General features: G+C 38.2%; 1 protein-coding gene across 1 annotated transcript in view; it reads right to left on the bottom strand.

Moving 5' to 3' along the window:
• LOC110381758 (inactive dipeptidyl peptidase 10) overlaps nt 1–13,657 on the bottom strand; it is a 171,296-nt gene that overhangs the window by 33,712 nt on the left and 123,927 nt on the right. The window contains exon 6 of the mRNA XM_064041442.1: nt 5,632–5,861. Coding sequence (XP_063897512.1) covers nt 5,632–5,861 — 230 coding nt within the window. The remainder of the gene's footprint in view (nt 1–5,631; nt 5,862–13,657) is intronic.

Genomic DNA, 13,657 nt, shown 5'->3' with positions numbered 1-13,657 from the left:
TCACAACAATCAAAATTCTCTTCATTCTGAAAAAACAGACACAAAAGAAAAGTCAGAGACACAAATCTAGAATTACATCAAAAACTTCAAAAAGCTAATCAAGTTGACAATTGTACTCCAAAGCCCTATAAAGCTCGTGACTCACTCAATCCAAAGTCTTTCGATTTAAAAGTTCAAAGTCTTCGCTATGAAGGTGCGTTTCATTTCACGACGTCTCGATGACATTTGAAAGATAAGATAACTGGCTGACATCTGCCGAATAAATTGTTAGGCTGAATACTGATGACGGTTCTGTAGGTTTGATTAATTTTGTTTGGTATCTTGATTGTGATGAAATGTGGTTGTTTTGTTAATAATGATGTTTTGCTGAAAGAATGGATGAAATAGAGTTGACGGTAATGAGGTGAAAGAAAATATTGCGAAGAAACCTGATCTTAAGCATACAATACATATAACAAAATGTTGCTTTGCAGCAATTAACAGTGAAAATCATAATAAGTAAAGATGGGCACAGATGATAAAAACTTGTTAACTGAATATACATACCTATGTAACTCAAAAAGGGTGAAAATTTAGCAAATTCAGTTTTACTATCTTTACTTACATACCTATTAAGTCAAAGAATTTGGACACACACCTACTTATTCAACGCTTAAACTAACTTAACACACTCTAGTCTCGAAGGAATTTCAAGACTCTGCCCCTTTTCGAAGCTCCCAGAAAAGGCACAGACCCTTTTCGGCACGTTTGTGTAAAAATAACTATAAAATTGTCAGAAAGCTTTGGGAATTTAGTTGGGAAGAGAGCATACCATTGACTGGTCCCCTTTTTCGACAAACACAGTGTAATTTTCTAGCTAGTATGTAGTAGGTACGTGTCAATATGTAAGTTCCATTCTTGGCCCTTTAAATTGCTGTGGAGTTTCTGCATATGGAATTTGCCAGTATCTTTCTTGAGTGGCTAGCTTTTGGTACTTGTTGCACTTTAATGATTATACAATCGCCTTATAGGATGGGGATCATATGGTCTGAAATAAAATTGACATATTTTTGGTATTTCTAGTGATTGGCCAGCGATGAGACAAACTATGATAAGTTAAGGTTTTATTTTCAAAGTAAATAAGAATTCACATAGATACTTCAGTAATTTGGTTCTTCTTATCAAAAACTGACGCTTCTGTTACGTTAGATCAGCAGTCAGAGTTTGCTCCAAAACCGGATACTATTGACCATGACCAAACTAGGCTAGTCCCGATATAGCAGACTTCATCAGTGTGACCCGAATGTCAAGGTCGAAACGTGTCTAGGTCAATTACCGTGGTCTCCGGCTGCCGGGAGTGGCCCTACATCTCTGTCAGCTGGTGTAATAGAAGCCTAGTATATATCAGACTTTAGATAAGAAATATAAAAGAACTATTTAGGTATTTTGTTTATATCTACATCAGAATGAACTATGAAACGTCCTCAAAAGTCAGATTTTAGACGGAATCTGGATACTATTGACCATGACCAAACTAGACTGGTCCCGAATATAGCAGCCTTCATCAGTGTGACCCGAATGTCAAGGTTAAAGCGTGTCTAGGTCAATTATCGTGGTCTCCGGCTGCCGGGAGTGGCCCTACATCTCTGTCAGCTGGTGTAATAGAAGTCTAGTGTATAGGACTTTCAGTGTTAGGGGGATAGTGTTCCTATGTAGCGATGTAGCTTGTCAAAGGAATTATGTGCTGCAAATGAACACTACAAAATTGATAACAGAAGCTGCAAAATATTGTTAAACTTCCAATTAAGGCGTCTATTTTAATTCGCCGAGGAATTCTTACAGAACCCCAAAACACCGCAAGACTAATTTTACATCCCCAAGAGGGGGAGGAATGAGCATTTTATTCCGTTAGGCGGGTTGTTAACGAGCACACCTTTATCTCGACATCTTAATGAGGGCTTGCACCAGGCTCATTTGTGTGCCACTTGCCAGATTGTGCCAGTAACTGGCATGGAGAACAAAATGACTAGCGGAGGTGCCATAATGGAAAATCTCCTAAGAACGCAGCGCGTTAAAACGCGGGTGTGAAGGCCACGAGGAACGTTACTGTCTTCGCCTATGGGATCTATCAGACAGGGAGCGGTCTCGCGGTCATGCGTTCAAGCGGTCAGTTTTGCGTTCTTTGTGTCATATTACTTTATATAGATAGATATACTCTCACAGGTGCCATTCTAACCGCTTCGGTCAATTAGAAGTAGTACTAGTAGAGCTCGAACGCAGAACGCTCGACCACGTGACTGCTTTCTGTCTGATAGATCCCTATATACGCCTTCTTTCGACCCCACCAATTGTAATACCAAAAATCATCGACAGACATACCAAATAACCCAAACGCCTCTTTAATTCACTCGTAACTGACTGTTTTGGTCATGCCCAACTAACCTTTTTGACCTACAAGAAGACGCCTGACCTACCTACATTATAGCATCTCTCATTGTTCCTTACTCCGTGAACCAGCAGCTGTTTTCACGCCGCATCTCTCTGGCATTTGCCAGGGTGCCACTAGACGGCAGATAGAGGGGTGAAACGTGTTTTATGCGAAATTTTGGCAGTTACTCCAGGTTGGGACGGAAGGTGAGATCTGAGAGTGTCTGATCTCATTTGAAGATAAATGGTTCGTGTGATAATTTTCTTCGTGTTTAGTGAAGAAAGTGAAATCAGTGTTACGGTAATATTATCTTTCTGTTTGCAGTCGGCTGGTCCCAAACCGTACTTGGGAATGAAATGGTTGTCAAGAGATTTGAATAGAGGAATAGTTTGTTGTAAAATTTTGTAACTACAACTTTACATAAACCAAAGTGACTATATATTCCTCAACTGACAAAATCTTACAAAAAAGATGAATAAATTACTACCAACGACCAACACCCATTCAAATAATATAATAAGTAACAGAGACGCCCAAAACACAGAAACTTGCCGCTCCATAACTTACAAACTTGGTCCAACAAGTGCACTTTGTAAACGAATGAACTATTGGCATGCATTTATGGTAGAACATCGATAACTTTGTCTGCACCACTAGTGTGGGTAAAACGTTGTGTTATTTAGTGAGATTATTGCACTGAAAATACCTTTGTCTTTAACTGAAATTGTAGGAATATATACTTCTTAAACTTACTAATCTTACGAGAAGGCTGAACATAAAAAACTCAAAAACGACTCCAAACATTTTTTTGGACGGATCAAATACAACATTATTGCCGAGCTACATAGGATGGTTTAGCTTGGTACAAGATGTGGTTTCTTTTTGACACCGATTGTAACCGCGGTAGATGGCTATTAAATTAAGTATATTCTATTCAATTGATTTTCGAAACAAACAACACAGACTTACTTAATGCTACATCACCATTTATATAATCAACTAGTGACCCGCCCCGGCTTCGCACGGGATAAGAATATTTCCCCACCATTTAATGTACGTTATTATACCTACATATAAACCTTCCTCTTTAATCACTCTATTGAAAAAAACCTCATCAAAATCCGTTGCGTAGTTTTGAAGATTTAAGCGTACAAAGGGACATAGGGACAGAAAAAGCAACTTTGTTTTATACTATGTAGTGAAGAACATGATGTACATACATATGCTTCCTACACGACAGTACAAATTCACAGATATTCTACCACTATCAGACACGGAAAGACCCTCACATCAATAAAAATAACATTTATTCGTTCGTTCAACTGGATGCCCTCAAAATTGAATTGAATTTCTCTCAAGGAACAAAACGGCAAACGGTTTCTTCCGAACTTTTATTAGAATTACAATATTCACTCGAATGAGCGGCCGCCATATTGAAAAAGCGAATCATCGATAAATATCGAATTTCATGCGCGCACAGTTCAAGAAGCTTTGCTTTAATTTTGATATTGGATATTTTAGACAGTAGTATTACAAATAGAATTTATGCTAATTAATATTCGTAGATAAGTCTTGAGGAAACCTAGACTTTCTTAAATCGCTAATTAGTAGATATTGATTATGGAGAAGAACGGGCCCTGCAGTGGGACATTGAAAAAAAGCTGATGACTTTAGCAGGCACTTTTAAGTCAGTGGGTTGATAGTTTTTAACAAAGAAGAATACATCTTGAAAATTACTTTAACGTCCAAGACGAAAAACTAGCGAATTTTAATTAGGACAGTGTTCATTCATCAATCATTTAAGTAATGAAATCCAACGTCAAGTTAAGAGCTCCTTCGAAACTACAAACCTTCAAAAGGCAAATGAAACTAAGAGCACAATACAAGAACATATTAAGTTAGCAATGCTATAATTAGAATTCTAGACGACATACCGCACTTAACCTACTTATTTCACCTGAACAATGTCGCTTGTCTCAAAATTAAAACCGACTAGCATCACTGGTTTTATCACGGAAAACAAAATGACTAGCGGAGGTGCCATAACGGAAAATCGCTTAAGAAAGTAGCGCGCCAAAATGCCGGTGAGCGGGGAACGAGGAACGTTACTATTTACGCCATTACATGCCTTCTTTGGACCCGACCATTTTTCGTAAGGGTGCGTCCACATCTGGCGAATGTGCCGCGAATGTGCAGCTCGCGAGCCGATTGCGAGCTGCCTGCGAGCTGCGCGCGTGCAGTCACTGCAATAGTTTGGTGCGCTTCCTTAGCGCAACTCATGCAAGGCTCGTATAGAGCGCGCGAGCGGGGCGCGATCTGCGCGCACTCAGTTCTCGCCCTTACAGTTCCGTTTACTGGCTCAGTACTATCGAAGATGTCAGACATCCCTCGCCGCCTGCGCGCTGATCGCGGGCGGCGCAGAAGCGACGCACGAACAAAAATGCACGCGCGCAGCTCGCGGGCAGGTCGCGAACGGCTCGCGAGCTGCACATTCGCGGCACATTCGCCAGATGTGGACGCACCCTTATACTAAAAATTGTTGACAGATGTCCCAAAGAAACTGAACGAATCTATAATTCACTTGTAACTGATTGTTTTCGACATGCCACCTTACCATTTTGACCTAGAAGAAAGCGCCTGAACCTGCCTGCATTATGACATATCCGCTTTTTAACTTTCTTTATTCCGTGGTTTTCATAGACTTACAGATTTTCCTTTGAAAGCGAACGGTTATGACGTAAGCATTATACCGGATCCAGTGTTGCCAACCATGAAATTGAAGTGTCTGTTTGCTGAAGAAATATTTGAAAATTTTCGGCGACTTTTGTATTCTTTGGGGGCTGCGATAAAAGTACATAAAACTGTGGTTAGTTTTTGTTGTTTGCTGAGATTATATTGTGGTAGCGAATTTGTTTTTTTTTCTTCCTTTTTTTAAGTTTGTGTCATGTTTAAAATTCTGCGAGTTCACAGTCAGATTTGTAGTAGTAATTACTCCTAAAATAGGGACAGGTTTCGCCAGCTCTGTAGAGGAGTTATCTACTGGATTTATTTAATGTTTTGCTAACAATTGTCCGGAGCAGTAAATCTGGCCCGAATATAATATTACGGCACCTAAAATATTGACTCTCAAAAGACAATACGATACATATAGGATACAGATAAACGCACTTAAGACCTTATTTTCATATTAATGACATCAATATTACAAAAAATATGTATCTTACCTTCATACAACCAATCAGGGACCCCATTATGAATAGTCCCAGGCACTCCTGACTCCGTCACTCTATACCCCGTCGAAGACCTAGGGGCTGGCCTGTAGTATATGTCGTAGTCTTTCACAGTGATGAGACCGTGGCCCTTGGGGGTCCAGGTGGCGAGGAGCAGTGAGGGTCCCTCGGTGATGACTCCACCTCCCACCTCGTCTGGTAACGGGGTGAGGGGGTAGGATTCGCTGAGGACAAAAGAGAATATAGAGGTATTAGTGATGTTTTATGTGTAGGTACTAAGTTATACGTGCAGTTATATGGGCAGACGGTGTTTCGATCGGTGGTTTGAAGATCTCCAACCTGCGATATGCAGACGATACCACTTTGTTCGCCACCAGTACCCAACACATGGAAGAGCTTCTTGGCAAGATGGCACAGGTTAGTCTTGAGTTCGGACTTAAGATAAACCGGAATAAAACAAAAGTGATGATTGTCGACCGCATGAATAAAAATTCTCCAGAAATTACAAAAATTGCAAATTGTGATGTGGTGCAATCGTACATTTACTTGGGGGCCTTAATAACGAACAACGGTGGATGTATCGACGAAGTCAAAAGGCGTATGGCGATCTCCAGATCTGCAATGGACAAGCTGAGGAAAATATGGAGGAATCGCAACATTTTTAGAGCTACAAAGATCCGACTAGTACGGACACTCGTATTCCCCATATTCCTGTATGCCGCAGAAACGTGGACCCTTCGGGAGGTAGAGAGGAAGAAGATAGACGCCCTAGAGATGTGGTGCTGGAGAAGAATGCTCGGAGTATCGTGGACTGAATTTCGTACCAACGAATCTATACTTCGAGAACTAGGCATCAAGCAACGTCTATCGTCTTTGGTACAGTCTCGTATCCTCAGTTATTTTGGTCACGTATGCCGCCGAGGGGACGTGGCTATTGAGCGACTTGTGGTTCAGGGCAGGGTTGAGGGTACCAGGCCACGAGGAAGATCGCCTATGAGGTGGACTGACCAGATAAAAGCGGCAGTAAATGGCTCATCGTCGCCCTACGAATGCACGAGGAAGGCGGCCATCAGAGAGGAGTGGCGGCGGGTTGTAAAGCTTGCCACCAACACCTGAAGTGATGACCACGACCACTCTGTCAAGAGTGATAACGACAAAGAAGAAGACTAAGTTATAACGATGGAGAGTTTGTTCTTTTGCTTGGTTGAACGAGCTAATGTCTGAAAGTTCTCGTTTCATTGAAAAAATCTTTAAGTAAAACATCCATTTTCCGTGGCTTTCGCAATTGTTTATCTAATTACTTCCTTCTTCAGGACGTCTGCAAAACCACGGTTAACAAGTACATTACATAAAGAACTATCAACATATTGCAAGGTAATCATAGATATTCAGATATCCGAAAATAATTTCTCCTCACGTCTTCACCCTCAAATAATCTTCAGAATAAAATTTTCCATGACCTTCCCCAACTATTCAGAATTTCAGAGATTAGATTTAATGGTAATATTCGGTGCCTTACAGCGTTATAGGAAGAAACGCCGCAAGGCAAGCTTGATGGAAAACCGAGTAGAAGCCATTACCCCTTGAGATGGGAGTTCCGGCTGACGGGAATATATGAATTTGAATCATGTCGGAATATCTTTGGAAGTTATTTCTGGCAATAGAAAAACGATGTTTGTAATTGTACTGTAAATACCTTCTGACTGAATTCAATTGACAATAAAATCTAAAGGATAAGGTCTTTTACGCAATCCTTACTAATATTATAAATCGGAAAGTGAGTTTGTTTGTTTGTTTGTTTGTTTGTTTGTTCCGCTTTCACGCCGTAACTACTGAACCGATTGCTTTGAAATTTTGCAGACGTAAAGTTAGAAGTCCGGATTAAATAATAGGGTACTTATTATCCCGAAAAAAATAGATATTCCCGAGGGAAAACAAAAATATTGTTTGCTTGATGGATGGATTGTAGATGGCGCTGTGTGTCGTTTAAAACAAGGTAATATTGCAAACGAATATAAACATGTAAATTTAGAAGCTAAATGATACGATAATGAATCCCCGAAAATGAGGAATTCCCGAGGGATGATGTACAATTTGTTTAATCGTCTAAACTGTTTTTTTTTACATCTACTTATCCTGAAATAACTATAATTCAACGAATTACTAATTGGTATAAGTATTAGTTAAGTTATTTAGTTCTTGAGGTATGCGATAGATGGCGCTGGGTGTTTTTAAAACGTGGTAACGATGTGTTTTTAAAATACGTAAGAAGTGGAATGATAGCTTTTAAAAACGTGGTGACGTTGTTTTTTTTAAGATACGTAAGAAGTGCAATGATATCTCGCGCTTTAACCTGTAGCTCATTGTTCAATCGCGAGCTTCCCGATACCTCGATAGATGGCGTTGTGCTTTTCTGTATCGCGGTGTTAAGGTTCGCCGCGAATTAGTCTTTTTGAAATCAGTGGGGCCCAGTAGCGCCAGGGCCAGCCGCGGCTGCGGGTTGTTCGAAACAGGTACCGCGGCCCTGGTATATTAAAGGCCTAGGACGGAACACGACGATTTTAGTCAGTAAGAGTCTGACACTCCCTCACCGCTGCTAACCCACAGCGGGAGGGGTGAACCGAATTCCACGCGGGCGAAGCCGCGGGCGGAAAGCTAGTTTTAAATAGATGTGAAGACGATAGAGAGAAAATCTCAAAAGATACATAATCTCGGATACTTTGATTGAAGTTCTGTAAATAATTAAAAGTCACAATATTTTAATTACATTTTATTTAAGCTGAAGTTTGAAGAAGTCATATTGTTTCTGTGTTTTTATTTATTTTTTTAACCCCGAGGCACTACATGTTTCTTATTCTTGTAAATATTCAAGAGGTACCAGGCTCTCAGATCCTGTAAGAGGTTCCATAAACAATGTTCCACTACCATCCGAGACATTAGTCACAAAGCTGTGTTTTTTCCGCGCTATGGTAGAATATTTTTTTTATTTTTCAACAATAGACCCAAGGGAAGTGCCTGAAGGCCAAAGCAAAACCTTTGTTCAGTCGCCTTTTCGTAACTTTTACTTTTTAAATATACATTACTTCGCCATGTTTTAACACAGCATTGATTTCAGCAAAAGGTTAAAGAAATTGAAATCTTTTTGAGTTTAAATGGATGAATGAGATCTTTCTTTTTATTGCCTTTCAAGTTAATAGACCTATACGTTGCTGTTTTTGGTTGGATTTTGTATTTGGGAGCAAAGTTAAGAATCTGCCCAATTTACAAAAAAGGAGATGCTTTATGATTTTACCGTGTATAAAAAGTGGGTAATCATTCAAGAAAGCTACTAGGTATATGATATGAGCCATTCCTTACAAAAATGAGGAACGAAACTGAAAAATGTGAAAGCATCAAGCTAGACTTTAAAATATGAAGTGTGTTAACATACAAAATCTTCCACAATATACCTTCCTGCAAACTACAAGATTTGTATGTATCCAGGCAGCCCAGTAAATAAATAATGCCAATGCATTACCGACCTTATCTCTTGGACATAAAGTAGAGAGTCTCTTACGTGTGTTGTATATTCTAGCGAAATGCCTTAGTACGCCGAACGTAGTGTTAAAGGCCCGATTTATGAACATATTAGGTTTTATGCTCGCCTGGTACCTGCGATTACGGGCGTCTGTACTCTTGTTATGTTTGTACAGGTACTTTAGGTGTTTCTTTATACAACCATCCTATTAACTCTCAAATTCATGCATAAGGTTATGAAGTGAACCGAAGTTGGAATATACCTACTAAATTAATAAACAGTATCATTTATACCCAGAGATTGAGTTGAGAGAGTTGCCCGGGTAACAACTGGGTTGAGGAGGTCAGATAGGCAGTCGCTTTTTGTAAAACACTGGTACTCAACTGAACCCGATTAGACTGGTAGCCAACTCCCTAGGAAAAAGGCTCGGAGGATGATGATTTATACCCAGAGAAAATATATAACAAGCTTTCAGTGTTCACGACCTTTTTACAAAAAGACTTTTTAATTTGAACAAACCCACTGTTACTATACAAACAACAAACCCATCCTTTATTGAGCAAAACTTCAGTAATTACCCACCACAATACAACTGAAATCGATAAAGAACATCCCTTTTAACAATCGACTAAAATCGGATACAAAAAGGCAATTCACAAAACACGAAACCGCGGGCTTTGCAATACTTTTAAAGCATGAAAAACTTTCTTTTGTTAGGGTTGAAATACAATGGTGAACAGAAATATCCAAATGCCAAAAGCTAGCAAGTTTGATAATCGATTCAAAGTTTAAATCGAATTGGAGCAATCTTATATCAATTCGGCAAACAATAAGTGTTTGGTGATCAAGTTGTGACAAACTAACCGACTATCAACGACTTTGCCGGGAGGATTAATATTTACGAGTTCAGATTTTGGAGACCGATTTGGGATTGACTTGCTGTGGTTTGATGTTTCGAGGGTACTTACCATTTAGGTTATTATTTCCACAATGAAACGGGATATCAAATGCAAAATGAAGTACCTACAAGAATATGTGTCGTAAGTTTACAAATAAGTTATCTACAGGTGTACATCCCTGAAAAAAGAATTGAAAAATCGCTTGAATCTGTAAACTTCACTTCAAAATAAACACAGGAATATTGAATTCAATTTACCGGTTTAAACGATTGTAGCTTCTCTGCGAAAAGACTCAATTTTTCACTCTTTTTCAATCGTTACCCCCGTACCTAATGGTGGCTATTTGTAACCAGGATTTCATAAAACGAGAAGAGATTTATCGGCAATTCGATTCAATATTTTTTTGATTTATCAATCGTTTTACATATTGCTGTAGCGGCTGGTTCATATGTTGGTTATTGGTTTCAATTCGGGGAATATAAATCTTGGAGATGGCGTAGGGAAGGTAGATCAGGCGCCTTCTTGTAGGTCTAGTAACGTACGTGGTCAGTTAAGTACTAGAACTAACATGGCGTTTGAGTTCCTTGTCAAATGAAAAGCAATCTGTCAAAGATTGGTCTTGATTGATTGGTGATTTTATTTTGAAAATATAGGGCTTATAATACTATAAGGCTTGAGAGGGAAGAGCCAGTAACGTTTCTCGTCCCCCGAAAACGCGTATACATTTTGGCGCGCTAGTTTCTTAGAAAATTTTGCGGTATGACATCTCCGCTAGTCATTTTGTTCTGCATGATCTACTCTAAAGAATATTTTTTATGATAGCATTATCGTATAATGTCCTATATCTGTGAAAAAACGTAAATTTCATTTCAGTTAAAAAGCTATTTTGAAACGAATTACGTGAAATATTTTCCATTACAGATCTGACGCTCTTCATTAAGAATTCTCACTGCTGTATGATACTTATGTGAGATACGAGTACATTAACAGGTGTGTAGAGGTAAATTAATCATAATGTGCATAATTGATTTCTGCATTTCTGTTCATTTTATCAACGATTTTATTTCTGTAGCTTCGGAATTATTCGACGTATTTGTATTGACAGATAACTTTTCAAAAAGGTAGCGTGAAGTAGATTGTGGTTCTAAATACATAGTACAAACAATACTTTTATTTTTAAGAGAAATACTTAATTCTACTCTCAGAAACGACAATTTACTTTCCCTTAATTTGGTTTCAACTTGTGAAAGTATTCCTATTTCGGCACCGATCGTTGTTTGAGTGTAAAATGAGTGCTCAAAAAGGGAAAAAGGTTGATTTTGGCTTGGGTTCGTAAAACAGGAATTCCCATTTATATATCCTCTAGAGATCTCGCATACTGCCAACCTTTAGTCGCCCGATAGTTGGTTTGAGGCTCATAAATTAGCATGAAGATGAATGGTAGTACGCACATTACACAGATCAGGTATTTAGCTGGTATCAGACTAACTGAAAACTTTAATTGGAAACAAGATTTAGATTTACGAGGATACACTGTTGTTTCCCTTATTTTTAAGATTGTCTGTATGTATCTTAGTTGGTAAGCCTGAACAAATAAAAAAAGGTTTAAAAAAAAAATTGCCGACTATCAGGTCAGCGGTCGGCCTACTGTTTAACTGTTTTGTCTACAATTTGCGTGTCTTATTTACGTCACAAGAAAAAATCTCCTTTTCATGTTTCAAAGGACATGAAACAAGATCCAAGGACGAGAAAACACTTGCATTTTTAATGATTGTTGAAATATTAGAATTTTTACGACGCGACGGTAACACGGTAGGCGCCGAAAGGGAGTTCCTTTAGACTTTAGATCCTTCAGGAGTGTAACAACTTACAAGTACCTTTAATATTTGAGATGTATTAGAGAATTTACGTCTTTTGACTTTGGAAATATTTTATTATGTTCCTGTGGGCTCAGGACATACTTTAACAAAATTTTGGAAAATTTTATATTCTATTCTTTTTATTCTATTTTTCACAAGCAATTTATTACTGTTTACTGGAGCATGTAGACCAGAAGAAACAATTGTGTGCTACAATCAACTTCAGGTCAGTGGTAACAGTTTTATAGGAAAATCGTACTTATTACTATTGAGTTAAGGTGCATGACAGTTACCACTGATGTGCAGTCTACCGTACTATACAGTCCCGCACAACGATGGTCTCTTTTTGAACGACTTCTAACTACTTCGGTCTTCAATTGTTACATTACAAATCGGACTATCTTCTGTACAGAGATGAAGTCCTAATCATCTCCTAGAGCTAACTCTAGAGTTTCTTAGTACCTTAACAATAGCTAACCGTATCGCTAAGGCAGAACTTTATTTTATCTGATCGGTAACTTCACCTAGAAACCTTAGTAGGCACTATTTAAGTCATTTCGTATAAATAATACGTATGTAATTTGCCTTGAATATTCCTTTCTTTAGTTTTATCCAAAATATGGAAACTAAAGTAACATTAAAAAAAAGATTTCTGTTGTGTCTTTCTAATGTCCTAATGAAAAAAAAAATTTAATTAGTCACTTCTTATAGAGGTAAATGAAGATCTTCTTTTGATCAATGGTCAGTGACTATCCTTGGGGCTTTCCTATTCACAATTCGTGGCCCTTGTATGAACGACTGAAAGACGAAATAGGTATAGTTTTCTAAACTATTTCAAGCCGATCCTATCATTAATACAAGACATAGATGGGCTAACAATATAACATGTACTTTGAACCACCTTTTTAAACCTATGTTTACAAATAAAGATTTCATTTTCATTTTCAAGCTCCAGATCGGTCAAACACAAATTCGTCATAGAAAAACTGAAGTGACTGTTGTGGACTATATCAACGGCACTTAAATAATATACCTACGAGTAGGTACCAGCATGAACAACAATCCAGAAACTTCGATATCGTCCTCTAGTTTACAACTTGCTACAAAACTGTACCAAAAAGGCTGATTACATAGCTAATTAACGAGAGTTTAGCGACCTTCAACTTTTGTGCCTCGTTAGCTCTTTGTTAATTTTGTTTAATAATTAATTATGCCACAACACTGAGACGGTGTGCTGAATAATGTAAGTTAGGGGTCGGACATACCTATTAGTTTTTTTTTAAAGAAAATTAATTGTTGGACAATTGTAGGTCAACTAAAAGGTCTCGTCATATACCTAACTGTTGTCCACTGAAGTTAGCTTCAAAATAACTGGCAAATAAAATGGTTTACTTCAGAATGGCAAAGTTATTTGACGTGAAGTATGAGAAATCGATAGAAATGAATAGCATCAGATTTCAGACATACGTTGACAACTGCCTATTTGTGTCAAAAGTAATGAATGAATAAAAAAATAAGAAGTGAAACATTTCCTAGTTAAGTATTTATTTTTAACGTAGTGAAGTGCTGATGCTTCAAGCGTTTTATGACGCAGTTGACATTTGAATATCACGGTGCTTAAATGCACTATACGATGCGATACGGTTTAGAGTGTAGTTTTATGTGCTCTCATCATCATTTATAAAAGCCGCAAACAAACCCACAACTTTTTATTTTTTTAAATCCCTAATGTTTTCACATAAAAG

This window comes from Helicoverpa armigera, chromosome 25 (assembly GCF_030705265.1).
Source record: "Helicoverpa armigera isolate CAAS_96S chromosome 25, ASM3070526v1, whole genome shotgun sequence".
Classification (NCBI taxonomy): Eukaryota; Metazoa; Arthropoda; class Insecta; order Lepidoptera; family Noctuidae; genus Helicoverpa; species Helicoverpa armigera.
This window is presented reverse-complemented; position numbering and strand designations above follow the sequence as displayed.